General features: G+C 42.3%; 2 protein-coding genes across 4 annotated transcripts in view; one reads left to right on the top strand and one right to left on the bottom strand.

Moving 5' to 3' along the window:
- The window catches only part of lrp1ab (low density lipoprotein receptor-related protein 1Ab), a 194,103-nt gene extending 175,036 nt beyond the window's left edge, over positions 1-19,067 (top strand). For both annotated transcript variants that reach the window (XM_080734198.1, XM_080734197.1), the window contains exons 71-89: positions 400-522; positions 1,117-1,239; positions 1,394-1,531; positions 2,157-2,294; positions 3,671-3,790; positions 4,826-5,133; positions 6,914-7,092; positions 7,335-7,441; positions 8,211-8,330; positions 9,186-9,362; positions 10,144-10,284; positions 12,232-12,405; positions 12,892-13,053; positions 13,637-13,808; positions 14,085-14,186; positions 14,371-14,444; positions 14,769-14,862; positions 15,832-15,976; positions 16,690-19,067. In XM_080734198.1, the coding sequence (XP_080590324.1) occupies positions 400-522; positions 1,117-1,239; positions 1,394-1,531; positions 2,157-2,294; positions 3,671-3,790; positions 4,826-5,133; positions 6,914-7,092; positions 7,335-7,441; positions 8,211-8,330; positions 9,186-9,362; positions 10,144-10,284; positions 12,232-12,405; positions 12,892-13,053; positions 13,637-13,808; positions 14,085-14,186; positions 14,371-14,444; positions 14,769-14,862; positions 15,832-15,976; positions 16,690-16,827 (2,735 nt within the window). In that variant the 3' untranslated portion in view covers positions 16,828-19,067. The remainder of the gene's footprint in view (positions 1-399; positions 523-1,116; positions 1,240-1,393; positions 1,532-2,156; positions 2,295-3,670; positions 3,791-4,825; positions 5,134-6,913; positions 7,093-7,334; positions 7,442-8,210; positions 8,331-9,185; positions 9,363-10,143; positions 10,285-12,231; positions 12,406-12,891; positions 13,054-13,636; positions 13,809-14,084; positions 14,187-14,370; positions 14,445-14,768; positions 14,863-15,831; positions 15,977-16,689) is intronic.
- fmnl3 (formin-like 3) overlaps positions 18,451-21,514 on the bottom strand; it is a 73,088-nt gene continuing 70,024 nt past the window's right edge. For both annotated transcript variants that reach the window (XM_080734200.1, XM_080734201.1), the window contains one exon: positions 18,451-21,427. The gene's annotated coding sequence lies outside the window, so the exon portion shown is untranslated. The remainder of the gene's footprint in view (positions 21,428-21,514) is intronic.

Here is a 21,514-nt window from a genome sequence, read left to right as displayed (position 1 = left end):
CATGGTGTGACTAATCAATAGAAAGCAAGTCATTTTGGGGGTGAACTACTCCTTTAAATTGACTTATTTTTTTCTGTCTACACCAAATCTCTTCATCCGAAAATAGCAGATCTAAAACCTCAAAGCATGCCTGTAGATCTGCTATTTTTGGCAAATGTTCCCCCCCAGAATAGGCATACTGGGGTTCAAGTGATTAACCACGGTCAACCAGTCACTGTTGATGAATATGCATGCTTCTATAATGAAACCTTTTAAGATTTAACCGTGCACGATTAATGTCATGATTCTGTCTTAAAGAGATTTTAATCGTAAAAGGAATTACATGGGGGGAAGGGGGTTGTGCAAAGAAAGAACAAAGAAGCTGACAACAAAAAAAACAACCACCTTTGTGTGTCTCAGCTGGGCGACACTGCCCCCTGGATGAGTTCCAGTGTAACAACACCCTGTGTAAGCCCCTGGCCTGGAAGTGTGATGGAGAGGATGACTGTGGAGACAACTCTGATGAGATCCCTGATGAGTGCAGTGAGTACACACACGCACGCACGCATGCATGCACGCACACACACACACACGCACGCACGCACGCACGCACACACACACACACACACACACACACACACACACACACACACACACACGCACACACACACACACAAAATATTTTCAAATAGCTCATGTATAAAGTGGTTAGCCCATTCGATTCGGGAAAGCATCTGTGTTATTTCAGATTTTAGCTATAGATTGGTTCTCAAAGTAGGTTCCCCCCCTGGGGTCTTTTGGCTATTCAAAAATAGCAGATATACAAGCTTATATAAGCTTGTAGATCTGCTATTTTTGAAACATTTTGAACATTTGCAAATCTTTGAATATGTAAAGTTTTCAAAGTGAAATGTTTTTACTCAAATCTTGTGGAGACCCCCTCTCAACAAGGATTTCCTTGTCCTTGACATGAAAAAGTTTGAGAACTACTGATATAGCAACAACAGTTTTTCAGGCCGCAGGTCTTATGGGTTTAGCTGATTTTAATGCTATAGTAATACATTTAGCTGTGAAAGCCCACTTTGAGAAGCGCTGCTCTAAGCTGTCCCCCTTGTGGTCGTTGCTCTCTCCTCTCAGGACACTTCCAGTGCCCGCCCACCAGGGCCTTCCGCTGTCAGAACGACCGTGTGTGTCTACAGCTGTCCAAACGATGCGACGGTGTCAACAACTGCGGCGACAACACCGATGAGCTGGACTGCCGTAAGTTGTGGGGACGGTGACATTGACACTGCCTTCACTGTTACTTTATTTGTTTATTTGGTTGGGTACAGTACAGTATGCATTAACACAGCAACACAATGTAAGATGAGACGTTATTTTTGCTTTATTCCACTGTGTGTGTGCGTGCGTGTAGAAGCCCCTACCCCTGTGCCCACCTGTGAGAAGGATGAGTTCCAGTGTGCCAGTGGCAGGTGCATCAGCTCCACGCTGCGTTGCAACTTCTTCAACGACTGCGAGGATGACGGCTCAGATGAGATCAGCTGCAAGACAGGTGCGTTGTTAGCTTGTAGATGGCCTAATTGAAATGGTTTCACATTTGTTTAAATAGTGCTCATTTGATTTTTCATGTATTCGTTTATTCGCGATGCATAATAATGCATAATGCACTGTAAACACACAGGATTTACTAAGAGATGCAAATGTTCATCCGTAGTCCCCCAACATAAAAACAGGTTTTAACATTAAAAAAAGCATACAGACATTGGTAGAAAAAGTACTCAAAGTATCAATACCACAATATAAAAATACTCTGCTACAAGTGAAAGGCCTGAGTTCAAAAAGTTACTATTATCAAATTATCTCGTGGCACCCCTGGACTGCCGTCACGGCACCCCAGGGTGCCCCGTCACCCACTTTGAAAACCCCTGATGTAGAGGGCTGAAGTGGTTAATGTATGTTTTACAAAGTAACTTGTAACTGAAGTTTTCAAATAAAAAAATAGTGGGGTAAAAGCATAATATTTGCCATTGAGACGTGTAGTGTAGTAGAAGTAAGAATTGGAAATACTCAAGTAGAGTACAAATACCTCAAACTTACAGTACAGTACTTACTTTACATCACTGCATACAGAGTAATACATCATGTCTCCATGGCTGCCTGTTGTGTTGTGTTTGCAGACACCAGGCTGAATGACTGCAGGAGCAACAGGACGCAGTGCGGGGACGGAGACGAGGCTCACTGCATCACCAAAGGCACCGACTCCTTCTGCTCCTGCAAACCAGGCTTCCACAAGACTGGACACCGCACCTGTGGAGGTACGCCACTAGGACAGACCAAGATAGTCATATTTGAATTGAGGACCCTCAGGTTGAGAACCACTGAACTAGGACAGTGGTTCTCAACCTGTGGGTCGGGACCTCATTTTGGGGGGTCCCCAGATGATTAACTTAACGTGCAACATTGTTTTCTCTCTCAACAGTAAACAAAACAACATAACGTTTAAGTGTGTACTGTAGAGGGTATCTGCACATGTGACAATTTAAGGACTTTTTAATACCTCTAAAATTACAAAATAAACATTGGCCAAATTGTCAAATATTAGAGGCAGAAATTGTGAAAATGGCTGATCTACATGCTCACAAGGCCTCGCAACGTGAGGCGTTGTGAGCATGTAGATCGGCTATTTTCACAATAGAACCGTTTTATAAAAAATGTAATGCCTCAACTCTTAGTGCTCATCAGGGTGGGGGGGGGGGGTCCCCAGTTCAAATATGATTATTTTGGGGGTCGCGGCCTGAAAAGGTTGAGAACCACTGAACTAGGACAACACCCAGTTAATCATTCATTCTGCACTACGCAACATATAGACTGTGTGATTGCATAGATTAGTGGTTCCCACCATCAGGGCCCACTTGAAAAGCTCTTAACTCGGAAATGCCGGGTAGGCCGTGTGAATTTTCAGTGTATCTTTATGTTTTGAATCTTTTTTAAATTACTTATTATATTTTATTGTAGATTTTACAAAATGTCAACAGGTTATGGACTGTAAATAAATGATAAAGACATTTAAACCAGCAAATATAACTGTCTTGATCGACAGAGGAAACCATTAAGCACAGTATCGGCATGCAATCGAGTTCAGAGAATACAAGCGATAAAGGAATCAAACGACGCGCATCATAGAACCCATCTACACACAAAACAAAGCAACCAAAAAAAACATAGAGGTCAGAGCACTCTCACAAAATAGGAGCAGATTGCATCCTGAACGGGGCCCTGCAAATACTTTTAAGTTCCTAACTCCTACTGTAGTTATTGGTATCATAATGGAAAAAGAAAAATCAAGGTTTTAAAAAAGAAAATACCAAGACATTTTATATTAGTGATATATTATCATTGAAATCTTATTGTTTATTGTCAGTTATTTGGGGGGCCACTTGCAATATCCTTACGGCCTACCAATGGGCCACGGCCCTACAGGACCAGTAAAAAAGGACAAATGACAGAAGAAAAATAATGCCTGCCTGGCAAATAATACTACGCGGAAATGGAGGTAATTTATCAGAAGGTGAAAGTGACAAAACAGGACAGAGAGACGGTTTTCTCACAGCCTTGGGTCTGATTTGTGTTCTCTCTCTCTCTCTCTCTCTCTCTCTCTCTCTCTCTCTCTCTCTCTCTCTCTCTCTCTCAGATAAGAATGAGTGTCAGCAGTTTGGAGTGTGTTCCCACGTCTGCAACAACACTAAAGGATCGTACAAGTGCAGCTGTCTCAAATACTTCACCAGGATCAACGACACCTGCAAAGCAGATAGTGAGGACCCACAACTACTGTCTGATTCTGTCTTAGGGGTGCAACGGTTCATCCACATAATCCATTTAATCGATATATTTGTATGTATGCATGTATGAGGACGGACTCAACAGCTGCAATAGCACTGGGTGACCAAGTGGCACTGTTGAGCAGCCTTGAAATTAATGGACAACACAAGAATTGATTTATAATAGCTTAAAGTGATAGTTCACCTATTTTTGACATGAAGCTGTGTGAAATACTTGCCATTAAAATAGTGGTTACAAATGTATTAATCCATTACCAGAGTTCCGTGGTCAGAGTTCTGGTCAGTTTTAGATGAATATAAAGTAGTTCCGGTGATTTGGCAGGGGCTCATGGCCCAATCATTAAAAATAGATGAATCCACAAAACAAGCTTCATTTGTATTGTTGACCTATTTCTACCAAATAGACCAACTTTCGTTCAACTTTGACCCCTCTGTCACATGGTACTATTTTTTGTGTCCAGTATCACTACGCCCCTGCAACGTATTTCCCCAAAACAAGGTGCTTTGCAGGCAGCTGATCAGAACGAAACCTCGCTCTATATGGAAGAAATAGGCCAACAATACAAATGACGCTAGTTTTGTGGATTAATCTATTTTCAATGATTGGGCCACGCCAAATGGTCCCCACCCCATTGGAACTACTTAATATTCATCTAAAACTGACCAGAACTCTGACCATGGGACTCTGGTAATCAATTAATACATTTTTAACCACTGTTTTAATGGCAAGTATTTCACACAGCTTTATGTCAAAAATAGGTGAACTATCACTTTAATGATGTATAAAATAGGGCTTAAGGGTTAAAAAGGGTTAAAAAGACTAATCAATTAATTTGGTTTAAAAAAGATCTATTTGAATATTGTTGCAATTCTTGATTTAAAATAATCAATAATTATAATTATCAATTCTACCTAAATTGCCATATATTTATTTTTTATAACAAAGCAGTCATTGAGTGAGTCGTGAATCATCACACTGCAACCATCACCGCTTCTTTTGTCTCCAGGCATGAACAGCACCCGACAGGTCCTCTACATCGCCGACGACAACGAGATCCGCAGCCTGGACCCGGGGATGCCCAACTGGCGCTACGAGCAGACCTTCCAGGGCGACGCCAACGTGCGCATCGACGCCATGGACCTGCACATCAAGACCAACCGCATCTTCTGGACCAACTGGCACACGGGGCGCATTTCCTCCTACGAGCTGCCGGGATCATCAGCCTCCTCCTCCTCCTCCTCTTCCTCCTCTGGCACCTCCTCCAACTCTCACCGCGACCGGCGCCAGAGTGAAGGGAGGGTCAACAACCTGCAGGTGAGGCTCACCAGGACTCAGAGGAGAGGGCTGTTAGGTTCTCTGTGCATGTCGCACACTGAAATGAGACGATCAACAAGTGTACAATGTGCTGAGGCTCTTTATAACAGTGGTTCTCAACCTGAGAACCCCAGAATCCCCAGACCTTTAGCTAAATGTTAACATTGTTTTCCAACTCAACAGTAAACAAACCAACATACAGTATAAGTGTATACAGTACATGGTATCTGCAAGTGACAATTTAAGGACTTTAAAGACGTTTTCAGTTTTAGTACCTCTGGTCCAACATATTGGTCAAATTGCCAAATATTAGAGTCAGAAATTGTGAAAATAGCAGATCTACATGTTCACAACGCCTCGCGTTGCGAGGCGTTAACAGATCAAGTCAAACTAAATGTAATGCCAACTCCTACAATTCCAAGTGGTTGTGAAGGGTGGGGGTCCCCAATTCAAATATGGTTATTTTGGGGGTCACAGCCTGAAAAGGTTGAGGACCACTGCTTTATAAGCTTAGATCTGCTGTTTTATGTGTGTGCGACACACAGTGCGCAACCAAGTATAAATCGGGCATAATCCTAATGTGGATGTGGCCACGTGGCTTTTAAGATGAAAGATTATTTTGGTCAAACTTGCGATAGAATTCATATTCAGAAGCATCTCACATAAAACCATAATGGTCTGTGATTTCTTCAACAGGTTGGCTGTATTTAGGACAGCAGGAACATATGTTTACTGTAGAACGACAATACCAAAACATCATCATTGTGACATTTCTTTGGGAAGAAGAGTGCTAGTCTGTGTGTGGGGGTGGGGGCTCCTTTCACTCTGTTTTCACAAATCTCAGATTGGGACATGGCTTTATTTAACCTTTTCATTAACTCATATTATGCCATAAACGTACTATACGTCTTTGATCTCCAGTGCCATAAACGCACTTTACGTCTTTTTAATTAATCAAAAGTTTTATCTTTCATACCATAATTTTAATTTAAAAAAAAAATCGCTCCAAACGTTAGCCTAAAGCCTCCGTGACCGGAGCGCCACGACCGATTTGACTGTAGCACCGGTGAACACAGTCCGACGGGAAACCGGTATAACCGAACATTGGTTCCCGTCCACATTAGCGTTAGCTATACACGTTCGTTTATACACTTGCCGTGCTTCCCAGACGAAGTATAAGTACTCAAAAAACTCGAATCGAATAACGCGAATCTAACCGTGCCATCCATTCGGCGATCAGAGCCCTTGATAGCGATCGCCAGGGCTCTGAAGTGTGTAGCATGTTAGCAAAAAGGCCTGGCCAAAATGTAAACAACTAGGCCCGGACCAAAAAAGAATGGACGTGTCTCTTCCTTCTTCTATTTGTCCATCAGATAGTAGGAGACCACCACCTGGTGGTTTTCAAAGGCCATTGCACTCTAGAGAACACACAGGCCCAATGACAGCATAAACATATGATGATGATCAAGACATCTTACACATGTTCTATTGAAGCCCAAATCTAATGATAGGATATATATATATATATATATAAATATACATTTTTTCCTTTGTAAGAGGGGTAGTGTGGCTTTCGATAGAAGCATAGATTTATATATGTAATTTAAGTACAAAATATGATTTTGGCCCCCATAAAAAGGTAAAATTAAACAAAATGGATGGCACCAGTTTTGTAGATTTTTAATAAAGGGTGGCATTCAGTGGGTTTAATGAGAAGTTGTTGTTTTTTTGTTTTTTGTTTTTTTTGCTTTAATGACCGCCTTCCGTCTTTGTTTCCCAGATTCCAGAGCTGAAGATGCCTCGCGGCATCGCAGTGGACTGGGTGGCCAACAACCTCTACTGGACGGACTCTGGCCGAGACGTCATCGAAGTGGCTCAGATGTCGGGGCAGAACCGCAAGACCCTCATCTCTGGCATGATCGACGAGCCGTATGCCATCGTCGTGGACCCACAGAGAGGGTAAATAGGAATGATATCGTATTATGATAATTCTGCTCTCCTAGTGTCATCTTACTAACGTCTGTGTGCGCATTCACAGTGCTCGTGTCTCGCTCATGTGTAGCGCAGCAGTACACTGCAGCAAGCCGATAAAAAACTAAATATTTCTATGATGTCTACATCTGTTTTCTGACAGTTGGCTAATGGCGTTTTCCCTGTGTGTGTGTGTGTGTGTGTGTGTGTGTGTGTGTGTGTGCATTCAGAACCATGTACTGGGCGGACTGGGGGAACCACCCTAAGATTGAGACGGCTGCCATGGACGGCACACTGAGACAGACCCTGGTCCATGAAAACATCCAGTGGCCCACAGGTCAGTACTGATGGGATTTCCATCTCATATTTACCTTTTTTATTAAAGACACATTTTGTCCTGTTGATAGAAATAAATAAAGAACAACACACACACATGTGTATTGCTGAGTTTCAACAAAATGTTTGTGCATTATTAATATTGATAATTGAACTGTTTAACTAATTATTTGTATGCTATGCAGTTTGGTACAATGGTAACACCACTGGGTCTGTGGACTAATGCACTAATGCAGGGGTTTTCAAACTTTTTTGACTCAGGGCATCCCTGTAAATAACTTTTTCATCCACGGCACCCCTGAATTACACTGTTAATTTTTTGAATCTTACATCCTATTGGAGAAATATCCGTTTCCATCAGAACTGACTGAAATTACGTTATACTTGACGTTTAACCACTTGAACCCCAGCATGCCTATGCTGGGGGGAAGGCTCACCAAAAATAGCCGATCTACAAGCTCACAACGCGTTACAACGTGACGCGTTGTGAGCTTGTAGATCTGCTATTTTTGGTGAAGAGAGTTGTCGTAGATGGAAAAAGAACTCATCGAGTACAGTGCAAATCAGGTCTGTTTTACTAAGCATAGAGAAGTGATATTGATGTAGTGATATTGATGAATTCCAAATATTATCAAATTATCTCGCGGCAGCCCTGGACTGGCATCACGGCACCCCAGGGTGCCCCGTCACCCACTTTGAAAACCCCTGCACTAATGAACGGGTCCTTGAAACGTAACGGGTTGTAACAGGTCGACACTCTGTCTCCTCAGGGCTGGCGGTGGACTATTTCAACGAGCGTCTGTACTGGGCAGATGCTAAACTGTCAGTCATTGGCAGCGTGCGTCTGGATGGGTCTGACCCCGTCATCGCAGTGACCGGCCTCAAAAACAGTTGAGTTCTCTCTCCACACTCCCAGGTTTATCAGATCTGTATCCTGGGATGGATTTAGAAGTACTCACGTGTTTTACTGAAGTGGAAGTATCAATACTGCAATGTAGATAATATACTCTGTTAAAGTAGTCCTACAAGATGTACTTGCGTAACAGTAAAAAAAAGTGTCTGCATCAAGATATACTTAAAGTACCAAGTCATTGTGCAGAATTTCCCATTACACAAGTTCAAAATGAAAATATCTATACAAAATATATATACAGCTGAAGTTGTTTTGTAATACTAATCCAAGTCTACAAACGTAAGTTTGGAGTAAAAGTACATTAAGTGGAGTAAAAGTACATTATTTTCCTCTGAGATGTAGTGGAGTAGAAGTAAAAGTATTGAAATTTGAAGATATTGAAGAAAGTAAAAATACCCAAAAGTGTACTTAAGTACTTAGTTACTTTTATACCACAGTATATTTCAGAAAGAAATTCAATATATGGGAAAAGTATAAACCTTTTATACTGTATGTCAGTGGTTCTCAACGCGAGGCGTTTTGATCTGCTATTTTCACAATAGAACCGTGTCATACAAAATGCAATCTGGCTAGCCATCATCAAAGAAAAGGTTGATCCTTTTCTCTGGAGCTCAGTTGTAACTCGAGCTCAGTTAGGCTGTTCTTGAGAGACTATACAAAATGTAATGCCTCAACTCTTAGTGCTCATCAGGGTGGGGGGGTCTCCAGTTAAAATATGATTATTTTGGGGCTCATAGCCTGAAAGGGTTGAGAACCAGTGCTGTATGTAGTGTTGCATTAGGCCTTTTTCATGAACTCTTCCTCTTCTGGGTTCTTGTTCCTGCTCCTCCAGACCTCCTGCATCCCTTCAGCATAGACATCTTTGAGGACTACATCTACGGGGTGACGTACGTCAACAACGTCGTCTTCCGCGTCAACAAGTTTGGCAAGGGCTCCATGGAAAACCTCACCACGGGCATCAACCATGCTACGGACATCGTGCTCTACCATCGCTACAAGCAGCCAGAGAGTGAGTGTTGGAGTGTGTGTGTGTGTGTGTGTGTGTGTGTGTGTGTGTGTGTGTGTGTGTGTGTGTGTGTGTGTGTGTGTGTGTGTGTGTGTGTGTGTGTGTGTGTGTGTGTGTGTGTGTGTGTGTGTGTGTGTGTGTGTGTGGGGCGGAGAGGGTTACTAATGTACAGAATCAAGGGAATTGTTTTTCTTTAGATTTACTGCACCATGTTCTTTATCTCACTATTTATCTACCAGTGGATGATGTTTCAGATCATTTGAAATATATATTGTTCCTTTTTTTTGTAAATAATGAATTCTCTCATATTTAGGCATAGTGCTTAAAATGTTAATGTTGACCGTTAATGGAGTACTTCACCCAAAAAATAACGACATCACATTATTTGCTTAGGAATGCGACAAAAACTAAAAATCTCCATGAATTTCAAGGCTTCATTTAATTGATTTGGGTGAACTAATACTTTAAGAGTGACCATTAGTGGTCCTGAGCTATGTTTCTCAAACTTTCAAATTTCAAGGTCTCCCCTTAACTCTGACAGTGTACAAATGGAACCAAATGGACCCCGTTAGGGTTCATTTGGTTCCATTTGTACACTGCCAGAGTTACAGACTTGTAAGGGTCAATTTAGACCCTCCTAAAGGAACACACAGAGTCCCTGGAATCCACTTTGAGAACCACTGGGACTCCAGAGCTCTAAACAAAGGTTGAGATGCACTGCCTGCCTTATCTCATGTGTTTCTCTCTCTCTCTCTCTCTCTCTCTCTCTCTCTCTCTCTGCCAGTGACCAACCCATGTGACAGGAAGAAGTGTGAGTGGCTGTGTTTGCTCAGCCCCAGTGGACCCGTCTGTACCTGTCCCAACAACCATGTGGCCGACAACGGCACCTGTGTGGAGAGACCTGTCCCCACGCAGTCCCCATTCTGTAAGTACACGCACGCACGCACGCACGCACGCACACACACACACACACACACACACACACACACACACCTGTCCCCATTCCGTAAGTACACACGCACGCACACCTGTCCCCAAGCAGTACTCTCTAAGCCACTGGTTCCCAAACACATTTTTATGGGTCCCTTTATTTATTTTTTAAATTTACTTAATTTAGTTTTTTGATTATTATTGCTTAAAACATTTTCAAAAAACATTCCCAAAAATGTACACTATTTCATGATTTCTTTCAGTAATTTCATCAAGGAAGAAATAAAATAAAAAAGAATCCAAGAAATTCCCTAAATTATATAAGCTATAAAAAAATGTTTAAGAATTAATGAAAATATCCGATCTACAAGTTCACATCTAATTTTTCTTTTGGGTCTTGAGCTAAAAAGTTTAGGAACCACTGCTCTAAGCCAGTAGGGCTGGGGGGTCCGTTGTAACCTGACTCATTGCATTGAGTAATACTGCACAGGCGCCACCATCTGGCGGAGTCAGGTTAGGTCCGATGACAGTGAAGTGACAATTTAAGGACTTTTAAGAGCCTTTTAATACCTAAAAAGAATAGGCCCATTGCTGCATCAAAAGTAATGAACAAACTATACTATAAAAACTGGCCAAACATCGGCTATCAGCTATTTTCATAATATTTATCTGGGGAACCGAGTCAAACAAGGTTGAATGCCCCGACTCCTACATTCCAAGTGCTTATCAGGGTGGGGGGTCCCCAGTTCAAATAGGATTATTTGGGGGGGTCACGGCCTGAAAAGGTGCTCTAGGCACACACACACACACACACACACACACGCACACACGCACACACACACGCACTACACGTGTGGTGCAAATACTGCACACGTGTGTACATTATCTATCGTATCGTAGGGCAAATGTCCCATGGACTTTACAGTCCTTTGTCCTCTTCTAACCCTACACACACACTGATAAAACATGTGTTGTCACTTGTCAGTATGCCACGGTAAACTATTTTTTACCCGCTTTTAGCATTTCTTTCTTGTCCTTTGTGCGTGTGTAAACACTTCTTTGAAGATATCGTGTCGTGCACACATTTGGCGTTTTTCCACAACAAAGGTTAACCCAGAATCTTTGTTGTTTTTGGAACTTTCCAGAGCCTGTGAAGTTCTGTTTCCAGTGTAACAGTGGTTATACAGAAGTTTATTTTAATGTTATACAGAAGTTTATTTTAATGATCAATCAATCCATTGTGTTCCAGCTTGGATCAATGGAACTAACGTGGTATACATTAAGTTCCCATTTATGGCGAGGAAAAGTATTCTTTTCAATTTTTCTCCAAGGTTTTAAGTAAAAAGAAATACCATGATTATACTGTATTTTGTTATATCAATGTTTTATTTACAATAAAATCTTAGTGGGGCCCTTGCAATACCGCCACGGCCCACATGTTGAAAACCACTGCATTCTAACCATAACCATTTACTAAAGTCCAATTGTTTATTGTTGAGAGATGTTGTGTCCCAAAGATGGTTAATTTATGAAGATGCACCATCCCGATTGGAGCCAGTAGAGGCATAATCATACACAAATCCTACAGCAAATCTGATTTAGTTTTAGTCTTAGTCTTTTGAATAACACAGCATTTAGTTTTAGTCTTAGTCTTCTGAAATCGTTTAGTCTTTGTATAGTCTTAGTCGACTAAAAATATCAAAACCTTAGTCTTTAGTCTTAGTCAACAAAATAACACTGTTCAGAAACTGTTCACGTTCACTCTTCCATTGGAATGAATAGACTCCAACCTGCTTCCGCTCTCCTAGAAAGGCGGCCCCCGACTAACACACAGATACAGGAAGTAAACCGGAGATGGCAGGTCTTTCTATTATTATTAGTTTTGTCTTGGTGTGGACCTGGTTGATCTCACTGTGCTCTCTCTCTCTCTCTCTCTCTCCAGCGCCCCCTTCAGGGACCTGCACCATCCAGTGCCTGAACGGAGGCAGCTGCTTCCTCAACGCCCGGCAGCAGGCCAAGTGCCGCTGCCAGCCCAGCTACAGTGGAGAGAGCTGTGAGACCAACAACTGTAGAGACTACTGCAAGAATGGAGGCACCTGCACCGCCTCCCATACAGGTGACTGGCACAGCACCCACACACACTGATGATCTGTTAGGGCTGCAACAGTTCATCCAACTAATTGGATGTAGTCGATTATGATTTTTCGTAGCTGATCTACAAGCTCATTCTGTTTCTGATCATAAGCTTTTAGTATATTTTTGTATAAAGTTTGACTTAGTTTTACAGCGCTTAAAGATACTTTGACTAAGTTATAAATAGAATAATTGCTGAGAAAATAATCGATTGTCGCAGCCCACTGCATTTATGACTGCAGTCTGGTGCGATGGGTAGTTTGTTTTTACATCAAGTCCTCTGAAAATTTCACATCTAAAACAGCAAACCCTAAAACAGCAAACCGCAAACCTCAGTCATTTAATATCATTTGAATTGTACATAGAAGTTTGTTACACTCACTGATAAATATGTAATCATGTTCACGTTTAGCTGACATTATCCATGAAATGCTTCCTAAACCCGGGGTGTTCCATGTCTGTCTTCTAGGCACTCCAACCTGTCGCTGCCTGCAGGGCTTCACAGGACCCAACTGTAACCTCCAGACGTGTCAGGACTACTGCACCAACGGCGGAAACTGTTCGGTCAACGTGGGCAACCAGCCAACATGCAGCTGCCCACCAGAGTACCAGGGAGACCAGTGCCAGTATAGTAAGTGCTCTTCTCCCCTCCTGTCTCCCAAACTGTGGAACGAACTCCCCATTGCAGTTAGAGCTGCAGACTCGCTCTCAATTATTTCTGCCAAAATCTGAAGACTCACCTCTTCAGACTCTAGCTATGACGACCATGCAGACACACCGTGATCGTTTCTTTCTCAGGTTTTTGTTACTCCCGTTTGTTTTTTCTTTACCACAATGTTAAAAATGTGATTTAGATGTTATTTTTTAGACAGATACTAGTTCATTGTTTACTTGTTATACTATAGTTTCAATGTACATATTATTTTTCGATAGTATATTGTTTGAGTTAAACTGATGCTAGGTTCTTGGTTTACCTATGATCTTAGATTACTGAGGCACTAACCTGTCCCTCTGCATTTGATGTATGCGTTTACCTTGCTTATTGTTAAGTCGCTCTGGATCTTCTAAATGCCTAAATTGTAAATTCTTCAAAAAGTATAAAGATACAGCCTCTAGTTGGCCACTTAGTTTGAGGTTAATTTCAGTACTGCTTACACAAACACAAACCTTCCGTACTAATCTGTCTCTACGTCCCCTTCCCTTCCTCTCCCCAGGTAAATGTGAAGAAGGCTTCTGTCTGAACGGTGGCGGCTGCCTCCAGACCTCCAACGGCACCAAACTGTGTCAGTGTCCAAATCAGTACCACGGCCTGCGCTGTGAGCTGGACAAATGTCAGTACTGTGGAAGTGGCAAGTGTTTGACCTCACCCCTGAAGGTCTCATGCAGGTAAAAAGAATATGATAAATAATGAACCCTGAGCAATCCCTTCAGACAAATAATGAATATCATTTGTTTGGAGTACCAATGTCCACGTTTACAGTATCCAGACTTTAGGGAGTGTCAGGTTGTGGTGTTCATCACAACATCCATGTCGGTTGGAAACCTCATTATGTCCAAAACTGTTACTTTTTGATCATTACTCGGTGTTTATTTTGCTATTGTGTGTGTGTGTGTGTGTGTGTGTGTGTGTGTGTGTGTGTGTGTGTGTGTGTGTGTCCATAGCTGTCCAAATGGTCAGACGCAGCCCAGCTGCTTCACCTGTTTGGACTTCTGCACCAATGGACAGTGTTCCGTTGACACCCGAACACTGCTGCCTCAGTGCAAGTAAGATACCACCTCTCACGTTTCACTTTTGTACTTTTACTCAAGTACATTTTCAATACGGGACTTCTGCTTGTGACAGAGTTATACTGTATCTTCATTGCAGTATTGATACTTTTGCTAAAGTTAAAATACCAAAGAGTGCTTTTGCCCACCACTGTCTAAAGGTGTGTTTCTCCTCCCTCAGGTGTCCTGCTGGATGGACGGGGTATCGATGTGCCGTCACCGCTGACACCGCTGTCTCCCCTGACACCGCAGGAAGTAAGTCACCTGCTGGTTCGTGGTGGATATTTTTGTCAAAATTACGATTTTTGCCACAGACAAAATGAGAAGACAATAATATTACCAGTCAGAAACGCATAAAGAGATAGCCCTGAATGACCATGACCATAACAGGTCTGTAACACTCAGTGTGTAGTGTACAAATGGAACCAAATTCGAGAATTTGCCACAGACAAAACCAAGTCTTGCCACGGACTCATTTTGTCCATGTACAGACAGGTTGATGACCCCAAGCTCTGACCCGTAAACCATTGCTCCTCATTGTACAATGGACTTTAATGGTTGATGTATTTCACTCTGCAGGCAGCGCCTCCGTAGTCATCCCGGTGCTCTTGCTGCTGCTGTTGGCGCTGCTGGTCGTCGGCACCATCTTGTGGTACAAGAGGAGAATGCGTGGGTGAGTAGACGGTTTTGGAAGTCTCCGGCTGTTCCTTCTCAAACTCTTCTCTTTAATTAATTTTTTTCCTTCATCTGTTCTTCCCACCTAACTACCTAGCTTCTCTCTCTTTTTTCCCCCCTCTTCTCTTTCATCTCCTGTGGGATAACCGCCTCTCTTCCCGTCTCCCAGGTCTTTAAGGCCGGGCAAATCTCGTTCTCAACACATGCGGTAACTTCACAGGGTTACATAATTCACCCGATTCCCCTATTATGACCCTTAATCCCCCCCCCCCCCTCCCCCAATGTCCAATTAGATTGGCCATGCCAGCTCTCCATTCTGTTGGTCAGTGTAGAATCTGTCTTTGTCCTTGCCTGCCATCTCCTGTTTGTCTCCACCCAACAATGCAGGGATCTATTGAACTGAAATAGATTTGCTGACGATGCAAGATGCAAATCCTGTCCATACTAGTCCCTGTGTGTCTACTTATAAATTCTAGATGTGCACAGTTAAATCCTCAGTGTTCATTAACATTTGACAAATGCAAAAAGAATGAACAACGAGAAGACTACTGTGTAGTGTGTACCCGATGCTTACAGTACATCATGTGCTTGCATAGAAGGAGAAAACAATATAACTGTGTATCTGAGTATTACTGTTTATATGTGCTTGTTGCAACAACAGTCAAACAGCATCCAGCATTCTCCTAATAGAAATGCTGCAGTATTCTTGCTGGGGAGTGATCAAATGACCTTTAGAGGAAAGCTCATTTGACATATATTACGTGTTGTGCTGCCTACTGTATGTACTGTATGTTGTACGTATTGTTGGTTGAAGCTGGGTTTTGTATTGAATTTCGGTCCCCTGCACATGGCTTCATCCTAGGTTTCTCCCGGCAAGCAGTTTGTGCTCTTGTGTGTGTGTGTGCGAGTGTGTCCTCCTTCATCAGTGAGCCTTTCTGAGATCTATAACCTATTGACGTGTTCACAGTGCAAAGGGCTTCCAGCACCATAGAATGACCAATGGAGCCATGAATGTGGAGATCGGGAACCCGGCGTATAAGATTTATGAAGGCGAGCCAGACGATGACGCCGGCGAGCTCCTGGATTCAGACTTTGCGTTGGACCCAGACAAGGTAACATACAGTACACGCATACAGAACAGACGGGCCTATGATTAACTACTTTGAACCTGGCATCGCCTATCTTGGGCGCCATGTCATTATAGGTGAAAGTTTTCACAGTTTTTCCACAGAATTATGTTGTTGCATAGAAAATAAACAAATAAAGCAGTGGTTCTCAACCTGTGGGCCGGGACCCCCACATTATTTTGGGTGGTCCCCAGATGATTAACTTAATGTGCAACATTGTTTTCCCCCTCAACAGTAAAAAACAACATAACGTTTAAGTGCATATCGTATCTGCACATTTCTAAAGTGACAATTGAAGGACTTTTTAATACCTCTAAAATGACAAATTAAACATTGGCCAAAATTTCAAATATTAAAGGCAGAAATTGTGAAAGTAGCTGATATACAGGGATGTGCTCACAACGCCTCGCGACGCGAGGCGTTGTGAGCATGTAGATCTGCTATTTTCTCAATAGAACCGTGTTATATTGTTTTTTTAATTTTTATTATGTCATCCCTTCAACTCTTAGTGCTCGTCAGGGTGGGGGGGGGGGGGGGTCCCCAGTTGAAATATGATTATTTTGGGGGTCGCAGCCTGAAAATCTTGAGAACCACTGAAATAAAGGAGGCGGGAGATGAAAATGCATTTTCTTTCCGACTGTTCCGTCCCTCGCACGCCCCCTTTGACTCACTGTGTAATTGTTTCCGTTGCCACGCAGCCCACCAACTTCACCAACCCGGTGTATGCCACACTGTACATGGGCGCCCACAACAGCCGCAACTCCCTGGCCAGCACGGACGAGAAGAAGGAGCTGCTCTCCCAGGGAGACGAGGACATGAGCGACCCGCTGGCATAGAGCCTGGCACTGGACTGAACTCTGCCAACCTTGCCCTGCCCTGCCCAGCCCAGCCCAGCGCTGGACCAACAAACTCATCTTTATGCCTTTTACCAATCGAAAAGAAAAAGCAACAAAACGAGAGAAAAAGAAAAGCGAGAACACTGTATAAAATGTAAAAAATGAAGGACTACTTTTTTATGTGATTGCAGTATTATATTTTGTTCTTTGAGGAAAAAAAGCAAAACAACAAATCCTCTGGCAAGAAAAAAAGGAACCATTTTATAGACATTTTATTCAGTTCTTCATTTTTAATTTCTGTTCCACCTCCTCCTCACGACCTCCCCCTCCCCCCTCTCACCCATATAGCCACTACCTCTTACGTTAGAGAGATAACAAACAAGACGGCAGTGGAAACGATTTTAATTTTTTATTTTTCTATGAATACGGGGGTGGGGAGGAGAGAGAAAAAAAAAGAACATTTGTTCCATTTTACCAGAAAACATTTCCAACAAGTTTTTCTTTGTTTTGTTTTGAAAGATGTGTTTGGAGAAGAGAAGGCAGCGAGAGTGGATGCTTCCTATAGATGCTGGTTCGGCCAATGTGTGTGTATGTGCGTGCTTGCTGCTGGGGGGTCGTCTCTAGGAGAGGGCCAAGGCTGGGAGGCCTGTGAGGAGAACTTGCTAAACTGCACACGTGCACACAAAGGGACTCAGCATTGCAGAATAATGTCCTTTCTGTCGTCTCAAAAAGAACTACGTTAAAAAGTGATTGTCTTTTTTTTTTCCCTCCTCCTTGCACAGACTAAAGTTATATATATATTTGCATATATATAAACCTATTAACAAAGTGTCTTGAAAATATACCCAGGAAAAACACACATCAGTAACAAATAGCAGTCTGTACTTTTTATTTTTTCCTTTTGTTTTTGTCTGTGTAAAATTTGACATGTTTTTGTGTCAGCAATGAATGAGTCGGTGGCAGTATACGCGTGTGTGTCGGGACTTGGAGGATGATTGTAAAAAAAAAAAGAAAAGAAATAAAAGCCCACATTCCAGGATGAAGACACTGGGATGGAAATGCGTGGCCTTGGTTTTGCTGCAGGACACTCTAGATGGAGCAGAACTTTGGAGAAACGACACAACGCAAGCCTCTGTGAATTCCCCGGTCGTCACCGAAACCATCTACTATACCAACAGTGGTTCTCAAACCTTTTTTATTCATTTCAAGGACGGCCACAGCGCTGAGATGGAAACGGAACCAAATGGACCCGTAAGGGTCCTTCTGGTTACCATTTGTATGTTCTCAGAGTTGAGACACCCATAAGGGTCCATTTAGAACCCCCTCAAGGTACCCTGAGGGGGTACCTTGGAACCCAATTTGAGAACCACTGACTAACTACAAACGATCCCATCTAGCTTTTTTGTATCATCTTTTGATTGTAAATGTATTTTCAGGAAAAAAAAGGCAAGGGAACCCATTCCATGGTACGTATTAATGTGGGGGCGGGGGAAATGGAACTTTTTTCTTTTATTGGATGTAATTTCATGCTCACGTGGGTTAATGCTCATTTTTAAGTGCATTCCTGGGAGGAGTGGACTGATCGGCCCTCCTGATAAAAAACAAAAAGCATTCCTTTGTTAATTCCTTTGCCTTGCTGCTAACGCTATAGCCGTCATGTCTCTCTGTCCAGCCTGGTCCAGTTTGCAAAGTGTTAAATCTCTGTCTTAAGCACTGCTCACCATGCTGCTTTCTTCCTTTCTTCTTTCTTTTGACACTGCGGTATCAGCCATATTGTTTGTCGTATCAAAGTGCATGTGACTCACCATACACTAGGACACAGCCTGCTGTCACCCCTCACTCATCAACAGTATTCTTCATGTTTTTATTTGCATTGTTTATTTGTTGTTTTTTGTTTTGTTTTTTTAATTTCCTGGTCCGTTGCATTTTCCATTTGTTCCATTTAAATTTTTTAGAACAATCATGTTTTGATTTGGAGAGATTCCCTGGCAGTTCAAAAACAAAACGGAGAAGAAACCCCACATTAATTACTGTGGATCGGTTTGTTTTGTTCTGATTTTATTTCTTTTTTGATATAAGAAAAATTAAATTGATTTTTATAGTAGAAATGCATGGTGGCTCTGACCTTCATTTGGAGAGAAAGATGAGTGACAGAATGACGGCATAGTTTTTGATGGGAGTATGTCGGAAACATCAAGTATGGCATCATTCAGAAATAAAAGCTGAACATGTAGAAATCGTTCGAATGTCCCACATTTTGCTTCACCAATAACAACTTATCCCCGGTAACTGCTTTCATTCATTTCATTTCATTCACTTCTGTGCTCCAAATGACAGCCTTTGGTATTTTTTTCAATCACAATTTTGTATTTTTTTATTATTAAACAGGGAAGTGTCATCTTTCAGATAAACAACATAATGGGTCAACATTTTATTTCATTTTTACACAGAAAAAAGGGAATTTTCTTCAATCCATTGATTCATGAGGAATGTCCACTTTAAGAGTAGTGTGTCATACAAAAGGAAGGCAAATTAAGTAGTGTAATCGCGGTCGGTCCCTTTACTGGAAATGGCATGTTGTAACACACCAACTATAAGTCTCACTTCCACCCACACCAAGCACTGTAACTATATCATTTCACCACTGTCGTCTTTATAGTTGTGATGAGGACTCTCCCTTCCACTTGAGTTGGAGCGAGATTTAAAACTATCTTTATAGTTCTAGTGCCTGGTGTGTGGCGTACTATTGGTTGCACATTGCACACCATGTTGTTGGCCCGAAAATAGCCATTCTACAAGCTCCCAACGCGATGCAAAGCGTTGTGAGCCTGTAGATCTGCCAACCAAGTATAAATCATTGTGCTTGCTCGATGGCTGTTATGAAGGAATGAATCATGATATGCAAAAGAGCAAAGAAAGCTTAAGACATGATTAGAACTCAACAACACAATGAACAAGCTCCTTCATCCACCACCAACAAACAAACAAAAACATTGAGACATTCTCTGACCCCTGGAACAGCAGTCTGTATGGAATCATCTTCATATCATTTGTCACTTCCTAAGCGTCACCGTGATGCCTTATTTATACTGTGTGGTGCAGCCGTGCCGTGTTGCTCGCCAACAATATTTAAATTTGAATTTATTTTGAGCCAACTGTGTTTTCCAGACAATACCCACATAGTGGTGTAGTCTTGTCACTCGCTGCTGCCCCCTGTTGGTGGGTCTTCTACAACCTCGCCTCAAAGACAAGTATTTCAGTTTCAGTTGCGAATAATTCATTTTTGGCAAGCGATGCAGTCGTACCACAAAGTATAAGTGAGCCATAAGTGTGACAGAAAGTGTTGTCAAGGTACATAACATTCACACACACCAAGGTTTTCCAGTAACTCCTGGAACGAGGTGGGAAAAAAACCCTTCTGACGCTCGTGTCAGTGGCTTGGAATGGGCTTCAGTACATTAGCTTTGACAAGGGGTAACAGAGAGGTAAATTGAAAATCATAACATCCAATTGAAATCTGAATCCCACTAGCCCTTTAGCTACTGTATGCCTTTAAAGCTGTGAACGGAATTTTTGAAACTGCATATTTCTTTTCTCTTTTTTTTTTTCCTTTTTCTTTACTGTATTTTAAGGTTAATGTTATAGTACAATGAAATAAAAATACAATCTCTGACGAAAGAAGACATACATGATATACATTATGGCTGAGTCACAAGAAATAATACTGTCTACACAAAAGGCACTTCCTTAGCAAAATATAAGTAAGTTTGATTTGGCTTGTTGGTCCAGAAGAACAAGAAAATCAAAAGGCAATTTCTTTCCAGATATACAAGATTGAAAACAGCTCCCCCGCAAAAAAGAAGTAGTTGTCAGTGTTTAGTCTCTGCTCAATGTGTTTGGAAGACTTGGCTTAATCTCGAGTTCGGGGGGTGGGAAAAAAAAGTTCCTGAAATGTCTCATCGTAATAGTGAGTCCTCTTGTTTTCTTTGGAGGGAGGTTTTGTGAGTGCAAACCACAGTCTCTTTCGAAGCAGGGATCCCAGCAGCAGCAGAGCGTTAGACTGGGAGGCAGCCGAGGAAAATGCTAAATTCTGCTTGGGATTGCATAGTCTTGAGAAAATTGATGGTCTCTAGGGCTTGAGATCCGCACGTTGGCAGGCACTTTGTGAGTACAAGCACTGTCCTTCCTTGGTTCCGCGCCAAAGTCCACACCTCGGCTCACCTGCATGTAGTCATTGTTTGACTGGTCTCGTTCTCCGACGCTTAATAACACACCATAAACATGGCCCGTGTGCTTTCTTTATAACCAGTTTGTGTTTGCAGTGAGGGAGTAGCGTTAGCACGTAGTGCTGGGAAGGATCTCCATAAATAAATAAATACCCAGATGAAACAAGGGCCATTGTCTGTATTGTTTAGTTTTTCTTTCTCCTGTCCCCTTTCAGTCTTTGCCATCTGCAGCCTGCCTCAGGATTGAGTGGGGGCCATCAGGACACAGGGAAGAGGGTTATAAACGGGAAAAAAAGGGGAATAAGTGGTTTAGGGTCTCTTCCAACCGCACCGGAGTAGCGCATCAGCTCGCAGGAAAGGCTGGTTTCGGAGATCTATGAGTGGGGGCAGTGGAGGGGGGAGAGACAAGGGGAAGGGAACACACATGTTAGAATGCTCGGGTTTAAGACCGAAGCAGGTCT

Source organism: Nannobrachium achirus (assembly GCF_963921795.1).
Source record: "Nannobrachium achirus genome assembly, chromosome: 9".
Taxonomy (NCBI): domain Eukaryota; kingdom Metazoa; phylum Chordata; class Actinopteri; order Myctophiformes; family Myctophidae; genus Nannobrachium; species Nannobrachium achirus.
The sequence above is the reverse complement of the archived record's forward strand: the minus strand, read 5'-3'. Positions and strand labels throughout refer to the sequence as shown.